Raw genomic sequence first — 21,316 nt, forward strand, 5'->3', positions numbered from 1 at the left:
GGCACTGATCAATGGTAGAGACAGGCTAAGCAGAGCAGACACACTGTTGGTCCAGCACAGTATGGAAATTCCTACATGTGAATGACATACAGGGAAAACTCATGTAACTCACTATCCAAATGGCAATCTGGGAGCACTGACATTCTTGGCATTGTGCTTCAGATTTCAAAGAGCTCATATAGAAATGGGCCTGAGCTGTTGGATTCTGTAATCCTCCCTAGCCAGTAAAATGTATATAAAATAAGGGTTCCATTGCAGGATGGGTAATGCAACTGAAGCTCAGATTCCCTGTGCTTTATCTGTGTCCAGAATTAAATTACAGACCCTTTCTTTATGTGGTTGTCCACTATATTCCAGCTGAATGTCCTTTCTCAAGATGGATCCAAAAACAAACCATCAGAGCCATTAGTTGCTCCCTGTGAAGCCTTCTTGCTCATATGACACCCAAAAAGTGTGGGATCTCCACATCCAGTGAGATGTCCAGGGAAGGCTGTGAGTTTTTAAGTGAAAGACAGGTGAATTGTGAATCTCACATTTAAAGAGGGGCTGCTTGGCACACAGTCTATATACTGGCAGTAAACCAGAAAAAAGTATCTGTTCTCTCTTGGATTCTCATGGCTTAAAACTCTTCAGTCCACTTGGCTGGACATTGGAACATTGGAAAATGGCACTGCCTGACTGGTTTGAGGCTGAATATGTCATGAAAGCTCTCTTCCTCTATTTCCTATGTCTAAACTATCTCAGAGTTAATTATAAAATATGAGATTTTGATAAGTATTAATAAATTACCTTGAGAGTAGTGGATGAAAAATATGTTGTGCCATCAAGCTGTTACAACCCACCCCAAAAGGTGGAGGTAAACCAAGTTCTTGAAACAACAGTGATTCATCAATGTTCGTAAGTACACACATGTAGGGTTTGTTTTAGAACAACCTGGTTTCACAGGAAAACAGATATGTTTTGGTTCTTATTATCTGTAAGAATAATAATATCTATATTATCTACCTTATTTGGCATTATAAGACCAGAAAAATATAATATAAGAAAATGTATAAGAGTAGAAAGATATCTCCACCTGAAAGACTTGTGATGAGATTTGGTTGTTGCAATTTTAATGTCTGTTGCTCAAAGTGGTGGTCACAGGCTAGATCCATCATGTAGTGAAGGAAATCCTAGGGAAACCACAGAAGGCATGATCCATTTGGTTTGTATTCACTCAGGTTCAGGTGGGAATGCCCAGGTACCTGCCCAGGGATGGGGAGCTTGTAATGGTTGTTGGAATGCTGTGGATCAAGGACACCTGAATGATGGAATGTTGTGGATCATGGGACACTTCAGGAGTCTTTGACACCTTCTCAGAAGATACAGCTGCCTATTAAATTAGCACTGATGTCAATTATGTCCCATCATGGCCCATTAGCAGCATGAACACCTTCTGGCTCTGTGTGAATGTCCCTTGGGCAGGGGAGTTATCACAGCTGAGGTCACTGGAGAAGCACAGAGACGAAGTTCCCACCTCCCAGGGCTCTTTCCTTATCTGGTCCAACAACAGCTGCAGCCCGAGCTGGGCTGTGCTGGCCCCTGGGTGAATGCTTTGCCCATCAGCAGCTTCCTCTGAGTGTTTGATCCACCAGCATCCCAGTGTCTCTTCCAGTCCCATTTGTGGATATGTCCTTTTCTTGTCTCTTAGAAAGTCCTGCATCTATCCTCTCTGAATGGGCAGCAGAGACAATGTGATGACAGGTCTTTCTAAGGTATTTCCTTGTACAGTAACTCCTGCACACATGGCTCCATCTGGGAGTTGTATTTTTCCCAGAGGAAGGCATTAGGCATGTGAGTTTTGGAAAACGATCTTTTGGCATGTGCAGGTGTTGTCTTACGTGACATACAGACCCCAAAACAGGAGGCATTGAGGTCAAAGATCCTGACCTTTCTGGTGACCTCAGAATGGAGACACTTTCTGAATGATGACCCGGATGCTGTCCTCATCTCAGTCCTCCAGTGTAGCTGTGTGAGAACTAGCCATGGGCTTGGCCAGGAGACACTAGGCTGCTCGAGGATGACTTTTTCTTGCTGAAGTCAAAGGTCTCAGAAAGCTTTTAATTTCTTATAACAGCTGTCTGGAAGTTTCCACGTGTTAGCAGAGGATGAACTTTGCATTTGAGATCTAATCCAGAATCTGCCAGACTCCAAAATAATTTAGGTTTAACTGTTCCTCTTGTAAGGACAACAGTTTCATCTGGAAAATGCTTTTTCCTGCTCTGTTTACTTCTTCAGCTGAATTTAGTGGAAAGTTTGTCTGAAGGCTCTACTAACTCCCTCAGTGTGAGCACAAAACAGCCCAAGCATTTGGAGCTCTTCCATGCTCTGGACTCTGAAATATCTCATAGACTTTTCTTTCTCTGTCACTTGTTTAAAAATAACAAAGCCAATAAACAGAGGAGAGTAATGGTGATCCAGATACGAAATGCTGCCTAAAAAAGAAACCTGGGGGAAGATCTAGGAACTGTATTCAAAAATATAAAATGCTACTGCAAGGAGGAAAAGGATACAAAAAGCCCCCAAAAGTCATGGGTTTATAATCCACAAGAAAAAAAATGTAAATTAGACATTGAAAACATCTAACAGTGAAAAAAGTGAAGCTCTGGAAAGGACTGGCAAGTGCAGTAGCTGAGTTTCCATTACTGGAGGTCTGGAATGTTTCCTGATTGTATCAAAAAACAGTAGGAAAGGATTCGGTCTCAGAACATGGGATGAATTTGATGAGTAGTTACCTTCCAGACCTGATTTTTGTTATTCCAGGAAAAGTTTTCTTTTTATCAGGACCTTTTCTATCAGACCATTTTTTTGTTTTTAACTTTGTTCCCAGGGATAAGATGAGTGGCTATGAAGTGGATGGGAGAGATTCCTCAGCAGTTCTTGTCACTTAAAATGTCTGTATGAGACAACCTGGGAAACTTCCTCTCCATAGATCCCTAAAGCACTGTCTGTGCTAGAAAGGGTGACATTTATCACCTCCAGAGAGTGTTTGGAGGATCAATAGAGGGAGACAATGTGATCCACATGCTCCACCTAGATTCCACATTGCTTGAAAAAGTGGGTTACATGTGTTTATGTTTATTTGACAAGTGGGGAAACTGAGGCATGGAGTTGCTACCTAATTAAGCTGATTTCCAATGGTCCATAGAAATGTTAAGACTGGAGCTCGTGCTGTTGTGGTGCAGCATCTTGTCCTCACCCATCATTGAAATTTATGGCAGAGGAACATGGAAGTGCTGCCTGAAGGCCAAGGACATGGACATGCAGAAGGAATAAGGAGGGAGCTTCTGACTGATTCTCACTGACCCTGGTGTGATATGACCAGGCAGCCTAATCCACAGCAGCCTTTCCTTTCAGTTGAGGAGAAGTAATGTGAAACCCCCAGACCAGAAATTATAAATTAAATTTAAAGCCATTTCTATATATTCTAGGCTTTTCTCACATACTGGCAGTTAAATGGGATTTCTGGAAGCAATAGAATAGAGATGGAAAATTCAAGAAGGCAGATACAAGCAAATCTGATGCATTATTTATTAAAAACATACTGTATCTGTTGATTCATCAGATCAAAGGGCAGCTACAAAAATAAAAACAGATCAAGACTGAGGTAAAATCTTATAGCAATGTTGATTTATAACTTTTCTTTGCCAGGAGAAATCTGAACTGTACATAGATTTTAGAAAAAAATGTCAAAGCTCTGGGTAATCATTTTACAAGCCCCCTCTAAGATACAAAACTAATGTCCTTAGGTGATTTCAGTTTACTGGCTGGGACCTCCCTTTCTGTTTCCATCAGGATGAATGGACTGGAGCTCTCACAGCATGAGAAGCTGAGATGCAGAGTCAGTTCTTGATTTTAGTGAAATTGAGTTATATCTGTCATTCAGTCTCCTTGGACAAGTCTTTTGCTGAGGAGTTTGTTTTACAGTCCAGGTGCTCTAACTGTAATTTGCTTGTGTAAAATTTGGCCTATGATAAAACTCTTCCCTATCTCAGTAGAACAGTCTTGGGCCTTGTCTTTTAAAATGCACTCACAGGGTTTTACTTGCTGTGAAAGCAAAGCAAAATCATCCTGGAAGTAACATCCTAGAGTGCTATTGATTTGTGACTCTCACTCTCATTCCTTCTCCTGGAGGAACCTAGATTGTACATGGCACTTCAGAGTAAAAGTTACAGATTTGACTAATCATTTCATAAACCCACCAGGACCCTAATCCTGGCATTTCTATGGACTTTGCCCTCTGGGAAATGAGGTAAGTTAGGTAACCACCCCATGCCTCCATTTTCCTATTTGTTAACAGGACATAATCTCATATTTCTGGTTTTGTAAATCACTGTGGGGTCTGGATGTGAGATTGTGTTCATTGTAGCTCACAGATGTCACATTGCCTTTCCCTAATGCTGCTCAAAGCCCTTTACAAAGGTGAAGTGCCACTGCTCATTACATAAACAGAATTGTTGGACTCCCCAGAATGAAGCTTTTCCAGACTGCCTAAATCTTATCATTTAGATCAGTAGTGATAATTTATTTTTAATGAAAATTATCATAAAGCAGATGTCTGTCTGGCCAGATGTATCATACTCTAGCCTAGAAAATAAGTTTAGATGTAGGTGTTTGCATTGTGTACACCTAAACTGGAACTGAAGCTCTCCCATCCCTAATTTCCCTGTCATACTACAGAGTTTTTGGGCATTTTTGGCAAAGATTTGAGATTTCATCTCACAGTATAATTAAGCAGCTGATTCCAACCAATTCTAACCAGCCCAGGAGCAGACATAACAGAAATTCTGTGCTTCAGAGGAGTGTTGGAATAATCATTTTGAGAGCTAAAGCACCCAAGAACAACTTCAGCTGATAATCTGTTTTTGTGTTTTCAAGAAGCCAGTTAGGAAAAAGGGGAAAGCCCTCAAAATCTGGAGAAGTTCAGGAGCTAAAGTAGTCTCATATAAGGGTCCAAATGGAGCTCAGAGGGAAAGAACAGTTGGCAAACCAAAAGAGGGTAAGGTGGGATTTTGTTTACATAGAGAGGCAACAGGGAACTTCCACATCCCTCAGCTTTTAGCGAATGAGCGCAGATAACAATACAAGGAGAGTTTCCTGCAGGGTGACTCAGACCTAAATGTCTTTATCTGAGGTGCCCTCTGCCAGGCACATCCCTCTTTATTGATTCAGGAAGGATTTTCAGAGTTAAGGATGAGTTCCATCTTAGGTATGCAATTAGTGTGACTGCACTGGCAGCGTTGGATTTTGTCTGAATTAGCTGGACTGAAATTGCAGTGACTGTAATGATAAACTTTTGCTGAACATAAAGGCATCTAAGGTGACTTCTTAAAATGTAGACATTACACATATGACACTTGTCAGATCAAGGGTTCAGTCACTCACATCAATCCCACCTCACATGCCTGCAATATGTCTGAACATGCCACCTCAATAATTCTTTATAATCAATAAGGAAAAATCTACAATGTGATTCATCTAATCCTGGAAGAAATGTTTAAACAGGTCAAATGAATCATACCTGCATCAACTGTCAGGATCTCAGATGTAGGATCTGTATCCTGGATGTCTAGAGCTGGCTGGAATGAACAGCATGTGCATGTCTGAGGTTGTGTGTTCGGCCAAACAGAACTGCGTACAGGAACTTTCTACAAACATTTATATCCCTGAGAGCATTGCAAGATGGGTTTCATTTTAAAGTTAGAGGAGAGGGGTTACTTTTTTTTAATCTCTCTTTTTTAGTCACTGGAGAGCTGAATCTTCAATCCCAGTAAGTCACTCTGGCTGACTTGGCTCCATAGCAATACCACCTGTGCTGTGCTTTGACATCTGTAAGGCAATGGAAAAAACCTGTAATATTGTGTTTTTATCTCAACAGGTGATGTGTCTCCTCCTCCCTCTACTGTCATTGGGCACACCAAAACCTTAGCTAAGGTTACATTCAATCCCAGTGTTGTTGAGCAAACCAGGATCGCCCGAAATGGAATTTTGGGAGACTTCATAATTAGATACGATGTCAACAGGGAGCTGAGTGTTGGGGATGTTCAGGTACTGTACACATGATTCATCTTTTCTGTTTTATTAACTGTACCTGAGATGCTTCAATGGTTTTGCCTGCTCCTAATTCCTAGAAAATGCTTTCTGAGTGAAGGCTGCTCCTCTGTCTTGCAAGAACTATCCAAAATAAAACCAGTCAATTAGCAGCCACAAGATGGACTTATTTAAGATGGACTTAAACCCCAACTGAGCTTCTTTTTTGTGTCTGCTTCTTAGTTTCTCAATATACTGGCTGTACATATCTGGATATAAGGCCAGTTCCTCAAGTGCATGTTGTAGTTCTGATCTGTGGGCACACATATTATATCCTTCCTGCATTTGGAAGGCAACCCCAGTGTCAGCCATGGAAGGAGATGTGGACAGCTCCAGTTGGCTTATGCAGTCTGGATAAACAGAGGAACAGAATTGAGAAGGATACTGATGCCTTAAATTTTAGCTTTCATAATTTTCGGATTCTGTGCTGCCCAGGGGTTCAGTTCTGGGCCTCATATTAAGTGTCAGTCAGCTCTCCTCACAGAACAGGGTGACAAAAGAAATCCTTTCCTGCTGAAGACCAAGGACAACTGTAACAAGTGTTCAGGCCCAAAAGCACAAACAATGGTGGACTGAAGAGAGAAAACAAGAAGGATGGGACCTCACGACCTGAAGCTGTAACTGGACAATTAAACCTCAATATGCAAATGGATCAAAACTTATCAAAGTGTGAAGCCTCATGACCAGTTGTCCATTTTGTGATCATTTTGGGTCCACCTCAGGTGTAGCCCTGGCCATGCTTTTGTCCTGCCCATGGTGCACCCTTAAAGGCCTTTTAATAAATATCTGCTTTATTCTCTACCTCTATCCAGCCTTTGTTCCAGGTCAGCCTTCTCAAGGCATCAATACCAAGGAGCATTCATACCCTCCAGTGTGGACAGAATCACTGAAAGCACCCAAATATCCAAATATCCCATAATGATGTGTGTAGAACATTGCACCATGACCTCACCTATGACTCCCTTGCTCTTTCACAGATCCTCAATGGATATTTCGTGCACTACTTTGCTCCCACAGATCTTCCTCCCTTGCCCAAGAACGTGGTGTTCGTGCTGGACAGCAGCGCTTCCATGGTGGGGACAAAGCTGAAGCAGGTGAGCTCCTTGTGTCTGTTCCAGACTGCTCAGCTCTGAGTTGGTAAAGCCTGGTTCAGGCTTTGTCTCACTGTGTCCAGTTCTGGCCCCTCAGTTTAGAAAGGACATTGAGTGCTGTGTCCAGCTCTGGCCCCTCAGTTTGGGAAGGACATTGAGATGCCTGAGCACGTCCAGAGGAGGACGAGGCTGGTGAGGGACTTGGAACACAAACCTTGTGACGAACAGCTGCAGGAGCTAGGGTTGTTTGTCGTGGAGAAAAGGAGACTCAGAGGTGACCATATCACTCTCCACAACTCCCTGAAAGGTGGATGTGGTCAGGTGGGGTTGGTCTCTTTCTCCAGGCAGCAATTGACAGAACAAGACGACACAGCCTCAAGCTGTGCCAAGGGAAATACAGATTGGATATTAGGAAAAAAAAGTTTTTTACAGAAAGAATAATAAGGAATAGTCTGCCTGGGGAGGTGGTGGAGTCACCATCCCTGGATGTGTTTAAAGGAAGACTGGATGTGGCACTTGGTGCCATGGTTTAGTTGAGGTGTTAGGGCTGGGTTGGACTCAATGGTCTTGGAGGTCTCTTCCAACTTAATCATTCTGTGATTCTGTGATTCTTCTGTAAAATGATGGCTGTGTCTGAGGTGAGAGATGGCTCTGAAGATACCTGCAATGAGAAATGGTCATGTTAGTGGGAATGGGATGAGAACAAGGAATGCAGAAGGATTCATCAGCCTATGAAGGTCAGTGCTGCCAAAATTGAGCATTGGATTGTCTGGGGTAGTTCTGTTCTGAGCAGTTTGAAGAGAGGCAGATCAGGCAGAATTCCCAGCAAAGTGCATTCAGCAGACTCTTGTATCCAGTCTAACAGCACAGAGAAGACACTTCTGCCTTTAAATTACCTTGGCAAAACGCTGAGTGAAGTATAACTCAAGAGGTTCTCCTGAAAGAAAAGTAATTTTGTCCTTTTTGAGAATCTGAGTCTTTCAGAACAAATCTCAGACATTTTTTCCAGGGCACAGACCTTAATGTGAGCCACCATACCAAGCTGAAGGGCACATCAAATATGAATGGAATATGGATTCTTTGGATCCACATTATCTTCCCCAGTGACTGGGGAAGAAGATGACTCATCAAGAGAGTTATTAACAAGCAACCTTAGTCCTGTGCAGAATGAGGTCTCAAATCAAGATGCCTTTGAATCTGTAAAAAGTCCTGTGGACAGAGCCTGGCTCTTGTCTTTCTGTTATCTTCCTGCTGAAAAACGACCACCCTGCCTCTCAGAATTAATAGTTCTGGCACAAATTCCCCCAGTCCTGCAGGGTGGAAGCATGCAGCCAGTGAACCAGGGAGATTAAACTCCAAAGGGCTTTGGTGCTTTTGTGAGCTGCACGAGTACTCGGCAGATTAGCCTTGCACTATGAAAGCTTTTATTCTCCTCCTGAGTATCAGAGTTTCTTTTCATTACACCTACTGAAAACAACACAGCCATTAACCCCTAAAGGTTTACTTGATAGCCTAGGCAGCTGGTGCTGCTAAACCTGGATTAGCTACAGAGAGGTTCCTCTTGAGCCTGAAGTGAGAGAAGTGTCTACCCAGAACGTTTGTTGAGGCTGCACCCAACTTTTTGTCTTTTATCTCAATGTATTTTGTTTATGGAGAACCACTGGTACAGTATGGAGGAGTGCTATGGGATGGAAGCAGTTATCTTCCTTTGATTCCAGCTGCTCCAAAAAAATAGAACTTTATGGATTAAAGATCAAAACCCTAAAACCCCCACATAGATTGATCAAGAAAAGACAAAAATCTAGGACTAGCTGAAAAATAAACCTCTCTTGGTTCTCTAGGAAAGTGTGATCAATCACAGCTGTGTCTGCTCAGTGTTCTTTTTACCCAGTTGTTGATGTCATTAAGATGTTTGTTAAATTACAAACAGATTCTCTGGTGGCAGGATACATCTGAGCAGAGGAAATGTCTCCTTTTTGTCTTTTCTCTTGGACTCTCACAGCTGTGGTGATCTGGGGTTGTGTGTAGAGAGCTGGGAAATCCCATGGGACTATCTTTCCTCATTTCTTTCTACTGAGTCACATGCAAGGTCAGCTAAAAATACAGTCAGCAATTGTAAAGAGTGCTCTTGTGGGTCAGCTGCAGTGACTATGGCAAAGGACAGCTTTTAGGACTGTATAAGCAAGGATGGGAAACGTCAGCTGTGCACCTTTTTCTGCAGCAACTGGAGGAGATTTTGTACTCTTCAGTCACCTGCCTTCACAAAGTAAATGGCAAAGAGACTCAAGTGGTGTCAGGATTTCATGCAGTTCCCACTTCATCCTACAGTTCCCACAACCCAATTGTGAGTCATTTAGCTTTTCCTCTCCAAGGTTTTCTTTTTCCAACATGAATTTTTATCTGTTCGTGCCATCCTTTTTTTCCTAAGATATCTCAGTCTTTGAAGCAGCAAATGTCCCATTGCAAACACATAGAATGAGACTGGTTGATCAGCTTGAATCAAATCATTGGAGGTGTTTTAAAAAGGTTTGGATGTGGCACTTGGAGAGATTGTTCAGTGGTGAACACAGTGGTGCTGTGTTAATAATTGGACTTGGTGATCTTAGAGGTCTTTTCCAGCTCTAACAGTTCTTTGGTTTTGTGATTAAGACCCTTGAAACATTCCCTTCACATCACTCAGAGATGCTTTGAGGGTAAGGTATTTCTCCTCAGTTTTCACAGCCTCTGAGCTCTGGTGATGTCCAGCAGACTCAGATGTGTTGCAGTCAAACCCCTCTGAGAACCTGAGCCTTTGCTACAGTCTCCTTTTATTAGCACTGGCAAGGAAATAAAGTTCAGGAATAGAAAATTCTTGAGCATGATGAGAGAAAAATATTAATGTGCTCAAGGCTTTGCACATCATTACTGCTGTCCCACTGGCAAGGAAAATCCCCATGAACTTTATTGCTTCGTTTGCAAAGAGACAGCAAGTTCTGTGTGGAATAGTTGCTTTTAACAGCCAGGAGAGCCTGGGGAAGAGGTTATATCTGCAGGGTTTACTGGGAAGCAAAATGATTTGCCCTTTGAGTAGTCTAGCCTGCTGATTTTATGGTACCTTTGGCTAGGTAGGACGGGATATAGCAGTTTTACATGGGTATAACCAGGAGAAAAAGGGGCCAGTTATAAGTTCACAAACTTATCACCTTGTGATAATCATCACTGCACCCAGCTTCACTGAACATGGTGAAGAAGGACCCTTGTGACAGAACAAGAACATTCCAAGCTGTGACTATGCCCACAAGAGGATGAATTTGCAGGTATTTTGAAGATGTATGGTGAAATAGAGTTGTTTCAACCACATATTTGTTTCACCTTACCTTTCCCACAGGCAATAAATACCACACACTCAGTTAAGCAGTTGGCTTCACCACAAGCCTGGCAACGTGTCAGTGATCGTGTGCCAGACTGTAATTTTCTCTGAGGTTAATTGCTCTAGGAGGAACCCGGCTGAAACTGGGACCTGCTGGGGATTAGCAAGGGCCTCAGTCCATTTTTCCTGTCCAAGGGACACAGTTGGTACCCTTGAGTCACCCACACTACTGGAGCCTGTCAGAGGGCCCTGTGTGCCCAACCCCTGGACCTCTGTGCCTCAGCACAGGCATCCCCAGGAGTTCCAGGGTGGTGAAGGGGCAGACAAGCACCTCAGCACTCAGTGTTCTCATTCTAAACTCCTCTGACTTCTGCTGGTTGCTGCAGAACTGGCTGAGAGCCTGTTGACTGTTGGTCCAAATAACAGCTGCTGCCCAGGAGAACAACCTTAAATCGCCAGGGAACTTTGGAAAAAATGCTAATTCTAATTACAGCCCTCAGAGCATTCAAAACTACTGTGTCAAGGAAAGTTTTGTCAGGTTTTCCATTTCTGTTGGAAAGAGACAACCCAAGAGAACACGGAAGAGCTGTCTGCAGCACCAAAAACCCCATGCAGCTGCCTCCTGCTCAGGAATACCCCACAGCACTGTTATCTCTGTCTTCTCTGGAGGTGTGAATATGGGATGTAAGAAATATTACAGTAAATAAGACATCAGATCCATGTTGACCTTATTTGCTCCAAGAAAATAAAAATAAAATTTCTCTTCCAAGAGAAATGCAAATATTTGTCATGCAGAAAAATAATCTTCCTAATGCTAAAATTTTAAAATAATGACAGGGTCATGCAGAGAAACAAGCAACCTTCAGAGAAAGGTGCTCTCAGCTATTCAGGAAGGGAGCATCTGCTTTCTGGTCTTAGGACTAACAGCCAATTTTACTTCAAGCTGAGGCAGTAGAAGCAGAGACAAAATTCCTCAGGAAGATCCCAGACCACCTATAAAGTGCAAGTCCTCTAACTAAGTTTGGAGTAAATAGGAGGCAAAGGTGAGAGTAGAGTTTGCATGGAAATGCTGCTGAGACTTGAACTGAAAACCTCATAAAGACACTGAGAGCTGTCCCAAACATTTCAATTGGACCATCACTGGGTTCATCAAAGGATGAACTGGGAACAGGTGCTGCTGATTTGCCAGACACCGCCCAATGACCACCAGACAAAGCTGTAGTGAAATGGAAGTGGTTAGATAAAGCTAGGGGAGACAGTCTATGGATTGGGGTCACTGAGGTTTATGTACCAGAGCAACAGACAGCACAGCTCTTGGTCTGAGACTGGGATTAAGGCCCAGGCTGGTGCTTAACAGGGCAGGAGAGTGGGCGGAGGCCCCAGCTAGGGCTGGGAAGAGCCATTAAACCCTCTTGGTATCCTCGAGGCCCTGGCAAATGCATAAAAGTCAGTGAAGTGAAAGATCTTTCTTTAGTAGTCCTTTCCAAGCTGGAATTAAGGTTTTTTTTCCAGCTGCTGGAGCAACACCTGGAAACCAAACCTGGCTTCTGCGTGTGTTTTCATCATGGATCTGTTATGTGAATTTATGTAGGTTATTTTCTTTGCCTGTGCTTGTCTTTTTGCAGAGTCTTGTCTCTTTAGCTGGCAAACCCATGTCTGGACTTATGGCTGTACAAAGATCCCTCAAGCCTAAAAGGCACCAGATCTTTGTCAAGACTGAAGTTATTAGATTAGCACTGTTTGCAGCAACACTGCTATTGCCAAGCAAATGCCCCTTCACCCTAAATCAGGGTGTGTCCCACACATTGCTCAACTGGGACCATTTGTTTCTGGCTGTGGAGAGCAGCTGAAGCTCAGACGTGCTTGTGGCACCTCATGTGGAATCCTGCTGGAGTGAGGTCTTCCATGTTGTATTCTTTTCATCAAACGGTGTTCACAGGGAGCTCTGTGGTCCACGTGATGTAATCGGAGGTCCCTTAGGAGTGAGGGATATGATGCTGTGTCATGAGAGCTTTTGCTTGGATAGTCACCCCTGATGCAGTGACATAATTTTCTCCAAAACATCTGCTCTCTTCTCTGCAGAGTTTTTGTTGAAGAATTGGCTTCTTGCCATGCCTGAGGCGGTGGCTTAGGATGGAAATTGGCAAGGGAAGGGCTGGAGGCAGAGATATGCAGGAGGGAGTAGGGATCCTGGAGCTGGAGATGCCAATGGGGTTTGGAAATGGGGAAAATTGGATGGGGGCAACTGTTGGAGGACTGTGAAGGCCCTGTGGCAGACTTTTAGGTGAGAAAACTGGTAATTTTGCTTTTGTAAGGAACTGTTTAGTGCTCTTGCATTGCATAATGCTAACTCTGAGCAAAAGTGCTGGGTCTTTGCTTCAACCAACAAACCATTATCACCATCCCTCACTCACTGGAGATCAGAGAATCCTAGAATTTTGTGGATTGGAAAGGACCTTAAAGATCATCCAGTTCCAATCCCCTGCCAGGGACAAGGACACCTTCCACTAGATCAGGTTGCTTCAAGCCCTGGCCAACCTGGCTTTGGACACTTCCAGGGATCCAGGGGCAGCCACAGCTTCTCTGGACAGCCTGTGCCAGGGCCTCACCACCCTCACAGGGTGGAATTTCTTCCCAATATCCAATCTAAATATCTCCTCTTTTAGTTTAATGCCACTCTCTCTTGTCCTATCATTAGGATTCTCTTGTAAAGTCCCTACCACATGTCCTGTAAAAACAAATTAAAATGGAGAAGTCACAGGGGAGGAGCAGCACATCTCTCCTAGCAGGTTACACCCATGGATGGGATGTTCTGAGTAGGAGCTGGAAAGCTTCAAACCTGGCAGGTTTCTGGCTGCTGTGGCATCCACTCTGTGAGAGTGGCTACATGATGAAGGATGGGAATAATCAGTACGAAGAGCATGATGAGCTGTGTCTCAGCTCAATTCCTGCTCTGTAACACAGCAGTTGGTGATTACTGAAATTGAGGAGATGTGTTGTGGACAGCTTTTGGGCATGCCAGCTCTTCTTAGCATTGAGTTTGGGCTGATCTGTGTGACAGAAAATTACAGTACCCAATTATTGGAACAGTTTTCATGCCCTGGGATGAACTCCATCTTCTGAGGATGGGCAGAAGGCGATATGTCAAGCTCTGCATTGAGGGCATGGGGCATTTTTCCCTTGGTGCTGACCTTTCTGCTGCTATCTCCATGGAAATTTTTCGTCATGCTGACAGGGTGGGGGTTTGACTGTCTGATGGGCATGTTATGGGATCTGATTCCACTTAAAATGAGCTAAGCACAAGAGAAGAATGTGGCCTTCAGACACTGCTGTGTCAGTCTGGCTGTGTGCCCACACAGCCCTGTTGTTTCCAGTGGGGTTATTTCAGTAGCACTGTGGGGCAGCCCTTAAGCTTTTCCCTTTGCCTTATTTACTGTAGGGAATTGTTTACTACTCCAACTGCAATCCGTTCTGCGCTGGGGTAAGGGCTTCAAGTAATGATGCTTGGTGCTGACCAGAACTCGCCTCCTTAAATCTTCACACTGGCATTTATTCATATCCTCAGTGCTGCAGTGGGATTGCAAAGACTCAGCATCTACTCTGCCCTCCAGACCCATGGAACTCCAGTTCCTGAGAAATCAGATCAACTTTTGATCATCAGATCAGTTTTTTATACATTTATCCTCACCATGCTGAAGGGTGCTAGGCAAGTGAGTTACCCCAACTGATCACATCCTTGAAGACAGTATTATCATCCACTGAGCTAAAAATCCATGCTTAAGTGTCCTGGATGGATGTGGAGCTAAGTGCTTCACTCACTGTTAAGTGGAAAATCTTTTTCAGAAAAGGCAATAGGAATAAACATTTGTTCTAAAGGATAGTTGTTTTTCAGCCTGGGAAACTACAAAGCAACTTTTTTTAAGGCCATATAGGGAGTCCGCAGTGTTCAAGTGACCAGCAAAGGATCTGGGATGTTCAGGAGGGGGAGACTGGACCATGGACTGGAGACAGACCTTTATTGTCCAGAAGTCTATATTCAAACTCCTTCCCATCACAGGCCTGTGTCAGCAGTGAACAAAATGCTTCTTGTCCAGAATTGCGAAGGAGTTTTCCCTGGTTACGCCATTCTCATCTGCCAGGAAGAAAGCACAAAGATACATTGACAGGGAGAGGGGCAGTTGCAGTTCCTCAATTGCAGGACATTCCCTGTGGGGGTAAAAAGGGCCAGTTGTCCTCTCTGAGAGTGGGATGCAGGAGGTAAAGCAATCCAAAGATACACTTCTGGGTTAACCCCTGGTTTTGGTACAGAAATCCCTGTTGCTGGCAGGTCACATGTGACCGGCATTATGTGGGCAGAAAGGACACTGGGACACAGAGGAAAGCAAAACTCACATGATGTGGCTTCACATCTCAGCAGGAACAGCACTGCCCAAAACTTCATTCTCTTGTGCTTTGACTGCTCCCTGTAATGTGGCAATGGTGCTCCCACTGCCTTCCCCTTGGCTCTGGCCCCAACCCAAATCTATGGCAGCGTCTTGTCTGACCACCTTAGCACCATGTCAGGTGTGCCTTTGATGCCAGCTTTTCCTTAAGTCACTGCACTAATTAACCCTTCTGACAGACCATGGGGACTTCAATGAGCTTTGGCTGTTGCTCTTTGAAGAACCCAGCTCTGGACCTTTTTATTGGCTGCCTCTGCATGTTTGGGAAGAGAAAGAGAAGAACCGAAACTCAGAGGATCTTGAAGGGGAGGAAGGACCTCCTTTGGTTTTTCTTCCTGTATTTCCTTGCAATCTCTTGCCAAACAATATATTCAATTTTACTTTTCTCCTTTTGCTGTAGGAGATCTCATTTCTGAGCCCTTCCCTGTATTGTTGCACTCTCAGACACATTACTGGACAGAGCTGTGGCTTCCTAATTCCCTCTGAGCTTACGTCTTGTGCCTTAGCTCCTTTCTGGTCAAATTTAGTTTCTCACCAGGGATGTGGAAGGACAAAGGGTGCTAAAATTTTGTGTTCTAGCTGTGGGATCTTTTAGGCAGATGGCCCCGGGTCTGCTCTGTGCAAGCTGTTCTTGTGCATCTCTTCCTGTCAGTGTGTCCTGTTATCCAAAGGCTGTGGTTGGGAATGCTTTCCTCTCTGTTAGCAGTTCTCTCCAGACTGCCTGATCCCGAGCCCAAGCAGTTCCCTGGTGCTGGCTGAGCTGGAAGAGGCTGTGCCACTGCTGATGAAGTCCTGCTGCCCAGCTGTTGCGAGGGTGGCTGGATGAAACACTTCAAAGTGCTCCTAAGGCGATGGAAAGTGTGAATACGTGGGCTTGGGATGTGCATTTTAATGAGGTGTTTGAATTCTCCCCTTGCTGCCCAGCAGGGCCAGTGTCTGGCAGTGCCACAGCTGCTAACAACCACACATTGTGTCCCTGTGAGCTGCACAGCTCTCAGGGTAGCCAGGCCTCACCCTCACCCTACTCCCCAAACAAACAAGGGACTGTGAAAGAAATGTCACCAGGACTCATATTCCTCCTAAAAGGTGCCCAGATGGTCTGACATCATCCCAGATGTCTCTGAGGCAGATCTTTGGCCCAAAAAAGACCTGAAGGCTCTCAGCTTTCCCATAAGAGTGCGTATCTTCCCATGCTTTGCTCCACCAGTGTTACAGTAAGATGAGGTCTGTCACAGCTAACTCCATGTCTGGGTACAAGGATGACAAATCACAGCCAAACTCGAGTGTAGCTGAGGGAGTTCTGCTACTCCTGCTGTTCCTGGAGCTGGTACAGCTCTGAATCACTCTGGCTGTGATATAGCAAGCAAGAACCAGACAGGCAGAAGCTGTGTCACTTGTCCAGGTGTCAGTGCAGAGGTGACAAGGAAGGTCAGAGTGGTGGCTGGGAGCTGGTTTGGCTCCAGTCTTGTAGGCTTGAGCAGAGACTGTTTGCACATCAATCATTTAGACAGTGTGATCTCCCCTCCCCTCCTTACGGAGGAATCTTCCCCACCAAGTTATCCTCTTTTAAATCCTCATTTAAAACTTGACTCTGGCATGCACAAACCATTCCAAAAGGGTAAAACCAGCTTTTTATTCAGTTGTTCTGTATTGTTACTTCCTACCATCCCCTGCTTTAAGCCTTGCTTCAAATGCATCCACCCAGGCCAACGTTGGGAAAAGTATTTCACTTTGCAGCACCTGGCACAGAGGCACTGGACCCCTAAACTGTTTTTCCTCAGTGTGAGTGGGTCCAGCTTATCTCCAAAATGAACCAGTGTCATGTGCACAGCCGTGGAGGAATGACAGGAATGACCTGGCCCTCAGCAGGGTAGAAATGGTTAATTTTCTGCCTCTTTGGCAGGAGTTTCAGTGGAATGACTCACTGGGGCCAGGTGGGAGTGGAACTGCAAGAACCCCATTGGCAGCAGAGCAGTTTGGGAATCCCATGGCAGCCACAGCCCTTGGCTCCTTGAAGTCAGGAGAAGTTCCAGCTGTGGCCTTACAAGGACAGAAGCAGAAACCTGCTGCTGTGTCCCAGCTGAAGCTGCAGTCAGAAGAGCTTTGCAAAGCCTTGCCTGGGGTCTGGTGGAGATGGAAGGAGAGGGCTGGGCACCAGCTGCACTTGGTCATAGCCGAATCCTTCAGGATGTCAAGCAGTGCAGTTTTACCAAGATATTTTCCTTATTAAAAGCTGGTTTTGCCTGCCAGCTCCTGAATCATATTCAGCTCTCTGAGGGAAGTCAGATGTGTCTCATAAACCATTAGTGGGTGAGGAATGCTGGTAGGTAGCAAAGCATGTTGTTGCCACCCCATGAGGAATGCACTCTTTGGGACATACCTGGGAGTTCTTATGAGCTGGGAAAAGAAATAGAAATGGGAAGAGACAGGAGATTCAGAGCACTCTGGGAGAGGTGGGGAGACAGTTCAGCTCCTTTTGGCTCCAGCAAGAATCAGAATGCTCAGGATGGGGCAGGATTAGTTCTTGAGGTGAGTCCCACCTTTTCTGCTTGAAGGCAATGCCTGGAGACAGACACTTCCTGCCAGTGACTCAGCCCATCCTAAAACCTGTCTAAAACAGATGGGATGGATTATTCCCTGGAGGTGGCTTTCCCTGCCTCAAGCAGGATTAGATGTGATGCCCAGCTTTCTGATAACTGAGTGGGGAAAGTTGAATCCCACCCTTTATTTTTACTATGGATGGAGTTTAAAAGCTGCAGGAGAATGAACCATATGGCCTTCCTCACTCTGTTTGCTTTGGAGCAAAACCATGTGCACACACGCACACTTGTACATATGTTTGTCTGCATGTTACATAAATTCAAAGGGTTTTAATTTAAATTGCAGAGGCAAGCACAGGATGCAGATGCCAGAATCCAGGCTGTCAGTGTATATCCATTAAAATATGGCAGAAGTTTTTCCTGGGAAAAATTGACTCAAACTCCACGGAGGGGCAGAAATGAGACAAAAAGCAAAGAGTAAATTAAGGAAGGAGGGAGAGACATGGTCCCAGCCCCACATTTGGCCCCTGTGTGAGGGTGTGGGGAAGTGCTGGGCTTCCTGGGAATGTCTGTTTCAGTTCCCTCCTGATCCTCTCTGCAATTCTAGCTTGGATGTTGTGTACACCAAGCTATGTCTGCTCTGTGTTGTTTTACTTTTTTCTTTCCTTTTCTTTTGGCTGAACACAGGCAGGAATGTCAAAAGGAATTTGTGAGCACAGGGAAAGTGAGATGCAGCCTCTCTGCAAGTAGGCTAAAGCAAGATTATTTCTCCTCTTGCCTTGTTCACAGAAAACAGCAGAGCTTATTTGGGCCCAATAAATCCCTCTGAGAAAAGTGCAGTTTCACAGAGTTGGGAAAAAAACACTGAAAAGAGAGGTTTTGTAATGGGAGAGGTCAAGCAATGCTAATTATAATCAGAGCTGTAGTATAGATAATGATATTTGGGGCGGTTTTCTTCAAATCATTGCCTCAAGAAATTGCTGTTTCTCTCATTTGTGGGAGTAGAGGGGGGATGTGCGTGTAGGGAGCTGTTGTGGTCTCGTTGCTCCTTGCTTTAACACCCTGCCCTAATTCCCTTCAGCAGAGCTTGGCACGGAGGTCTGCTCACACACAGGATAGAGGTTCTCCATTTCCACTTTCTGCTTACTTCGATCCATTTTTTGAGGGATAAATACTCAGTCTAACCTTGTTACCATGGAATAAATCCAAGAGTCCTTTTCTCTGCTGCGTGGTTGCTGCCTGTGCACGTGTAGGATGGTTTGACTGACTGAACTGTGGGCTATGAACCCCAAGTTTTGGGAACCTCTCACTTTCTGACCTTACATAATTACAGAAGTAGCCTGGTTTTCCTCTCTGTAAAATGGGATGCTGACAGAAGGTGTCTCTGAAGGGTGATGCCTTGTGTTATCTGAAGAATTTTTACAATACAAAGGGTGTTGTGAAAGAGGAGATGAGAGAAAGTAAAACTTCCTCTTCTTTTTCAAACAGCTGATTATTTAGCCCAATTTTGCCAGTTTCTGTGAACTGTTAGACTGGAGACAGCCTCCACGTTTGGGGCAGGAATTCACCTTTGTGAAGGTTTGTTTGGTGCCCATCATGATGTGAACCTAGTGGGGCTCTCTCCTTCTCTTTGAAATAATCTCTTCCACCAGCATTTGCTTTAATATTCTTGTCTGTGAAACGATAGTGGAACGTGGAGGAATGTTCCAACTAAGCAAATGGAGGGATTAATCCTGAGATCCCTGCAGAGGAAAATGATTTGTACAGAGGACAGAAACAGGCAGGGAGAGTTTCCAGACCTGGCTCCAGAATATTTGAAGCTATGGGAAATATTCCCCTTAATTTCAGGTGGACTGGGAGCCAAGGCACCAGCTGTGAGGATTAGATTTGTTTGCAGTTGCATCATTGCATCATCATCTGCCATGCAGAATCCAGAGGGATATTGATGACACAGCTTGATCAGTCCTTTGAGCCCTTTTCCAAACTGTCTTTGCATAGCAACATCAGGCCTAGGCTTATGAGGTTTCCAGCACTGCGGATTACTTCTACATTTTTTCTGGATAAGCCTTTCACATATTTTCCTGACAGGCATGAGAGGAACCTCTAAATGCTGGTGAGCCCACCATATTATTTCCTGTGTAGCTTTCCTTGGAATTTGGGAGGCTTAATGGTGGCCAAGAAGGGGCTGAGCTGAGAATCTGCTGATTCCTCTGCTTAGATATTGCCTCATATTCCTCCCATGTGTTTTGCATCCAAACGTAGGGTATGTTTGCATGCACAGAGGCTGCTTTTGGGTAACTTCTCAGTCTTACTCAGCTGAAGTCCATCTCCATGTGAACGCAGCTGCATGGCTGCTAAATCCAAGCTGGTCTCACTGAGGGGAGCTGGACACCACTGCAGTCTTCCTCTTGCCTTTTCCTCAGTGGTCTGGCTTTCCCAGAATGTAGGATCCTTAACTCCTTTGTTAAGAGTTCATCTTGTGATCAGCATTCCTCACCCTGTTGCCTGTGTTTACATAGGAAGATGAACAGTTGGCATATTGATGAAAAATAATATGCCTTGGACAAAACTGATGGGCAGGTAGAATCTTCAATGGCTAGTCAGGGCTTCTTTTTATATCTAGTTAATTGAATATATTAACCTAAACATTTATTAATTGGTGAAACTATTCATTAGAATGTATATGTAGCAAATAGTATCCTAATTATGAACAAAGAATGTGCATCCTTTGACATGTTTAGAGGGGTTTTTTTAATTTATAAGTGATGTGTTTTAAATGTATGCCACTTGCAGCTTACTGCCAGTCTAGAGGGCGTTAGACAAATTCTAAGAGTTTGTTATTAGTCATTAATATTCACTGGCCCTTAATTCAGAGTGTGGTTCTCCTAGTCACTGGGACCTTTATCCTAATTGTAATGCCAAATTTTTAAGCTTAGTTAGGTCTAGATGTGCCTCACAAGATCTTTTGGTCAAGAGTTGTTTTTTATCTCAATATTTGCCAAGCCCCTGGCAACACAGAGATCAGTCCTAAAGATGGAAAAGGACATCCCAATTTTATTCATCAGCCAAAGGGGCAGTGCAGGAATATCTAAAAGATCAGTAAACATTTTAAAACTAAATTCTTTCCCACTGAAACACTGACAGCTGCATCTGCTGCTCTCTTTTCTCTTTTTAGACCAAAGAAGCTCTCTTCACAATTCTCCAGGACCTAAGGCCTGAAGACCACTTCAATATCATTGGCTTTTCCAACCGAATCAAGGTCTGGCAGCAAGACAGGCTGGTGCCGGTTACCCCGAATAACGTCAGGGATGCCAAAAAGTACATCCATAACATGTCACCTACTGGAGGTATGATCAGGGATACAGATGGGATTAACTGTGTTATCCAATTAACTACAGCAGAACAGAGAGTGGTGAAAATGGTCCTGGAGCATATGGAATAAAAAGACATTGGGATTTAGGTGATGGGACAAGAGGGTCCCTTCACCTCCACTCAGGGTTATGTGTTCTTCATTAACATACATGGTGGGAAGGTTTCCTCAGATCCTGCCCATTGCAGGGGGTTTGGACAAGATGGCCTTTAAATGTTCCTTCCAACCAGAACTAGTCTGTGGTTCTATATTCTTAATTAAACCAAATTTGGTTCCATTCTCTTGTTTATCTGGTGACACCCTCGGAATGGGAAAGCTTCCAAGGTTGTTTCTTGAGGACACAGATGAAAACATGGCCTGGCAAAGGACACACAGTGCCAGTGTTGTGTAGTTTC

At 44.3% G+C, this 21,316-nt stretch overlaps 1 protein-coding gene across 1 annotated transcript in view; it reads left to right on the plus strand.

Moving 5' to 3' along the window:
• Positions 1 to 21,316, plus strand: part of ITIH5 (inter-alpha-trypsin inhibitor heavy chain 5) — a 46,140-nt gene that overhangs the window by 13,161 nt on the left and 11,663 nt on the right. The window contains exons 6-8 of the mRNA XM_066318851.1: positions 5,918 to 6,087; positions 7,107 to 7,223; positions 20,727 to 20,898. Coding sequence (XP_066174948.1) covers positions 5,918 to 6,087; positions 7,107 to 7,223; positions 20,727 to 20,898 — 459 coding nt within the window. The remainder of the gene's footprint in view (positions 1 to 5,917; positions 6,088 to 7,106; positions 7,224 to 20,726; positions 20,899 to 21,316) is intronic.

The sequence above is a fragment of the Sylvia atricapilla genome, chromosome 5 (genome assembly GCF_009819655.1).
Source record: "Sylvia atricapilla isolate bSylAtr1 chromosome 5, bSylAtr1.pri, whole genome shotgun sequence".
NCBI classification, from domain to species: Eukaryota; Metazoa; Chordata; class Aves; order Passeriformes; family Sylviidae; genus Sylvia; species Sylvia atricapilla.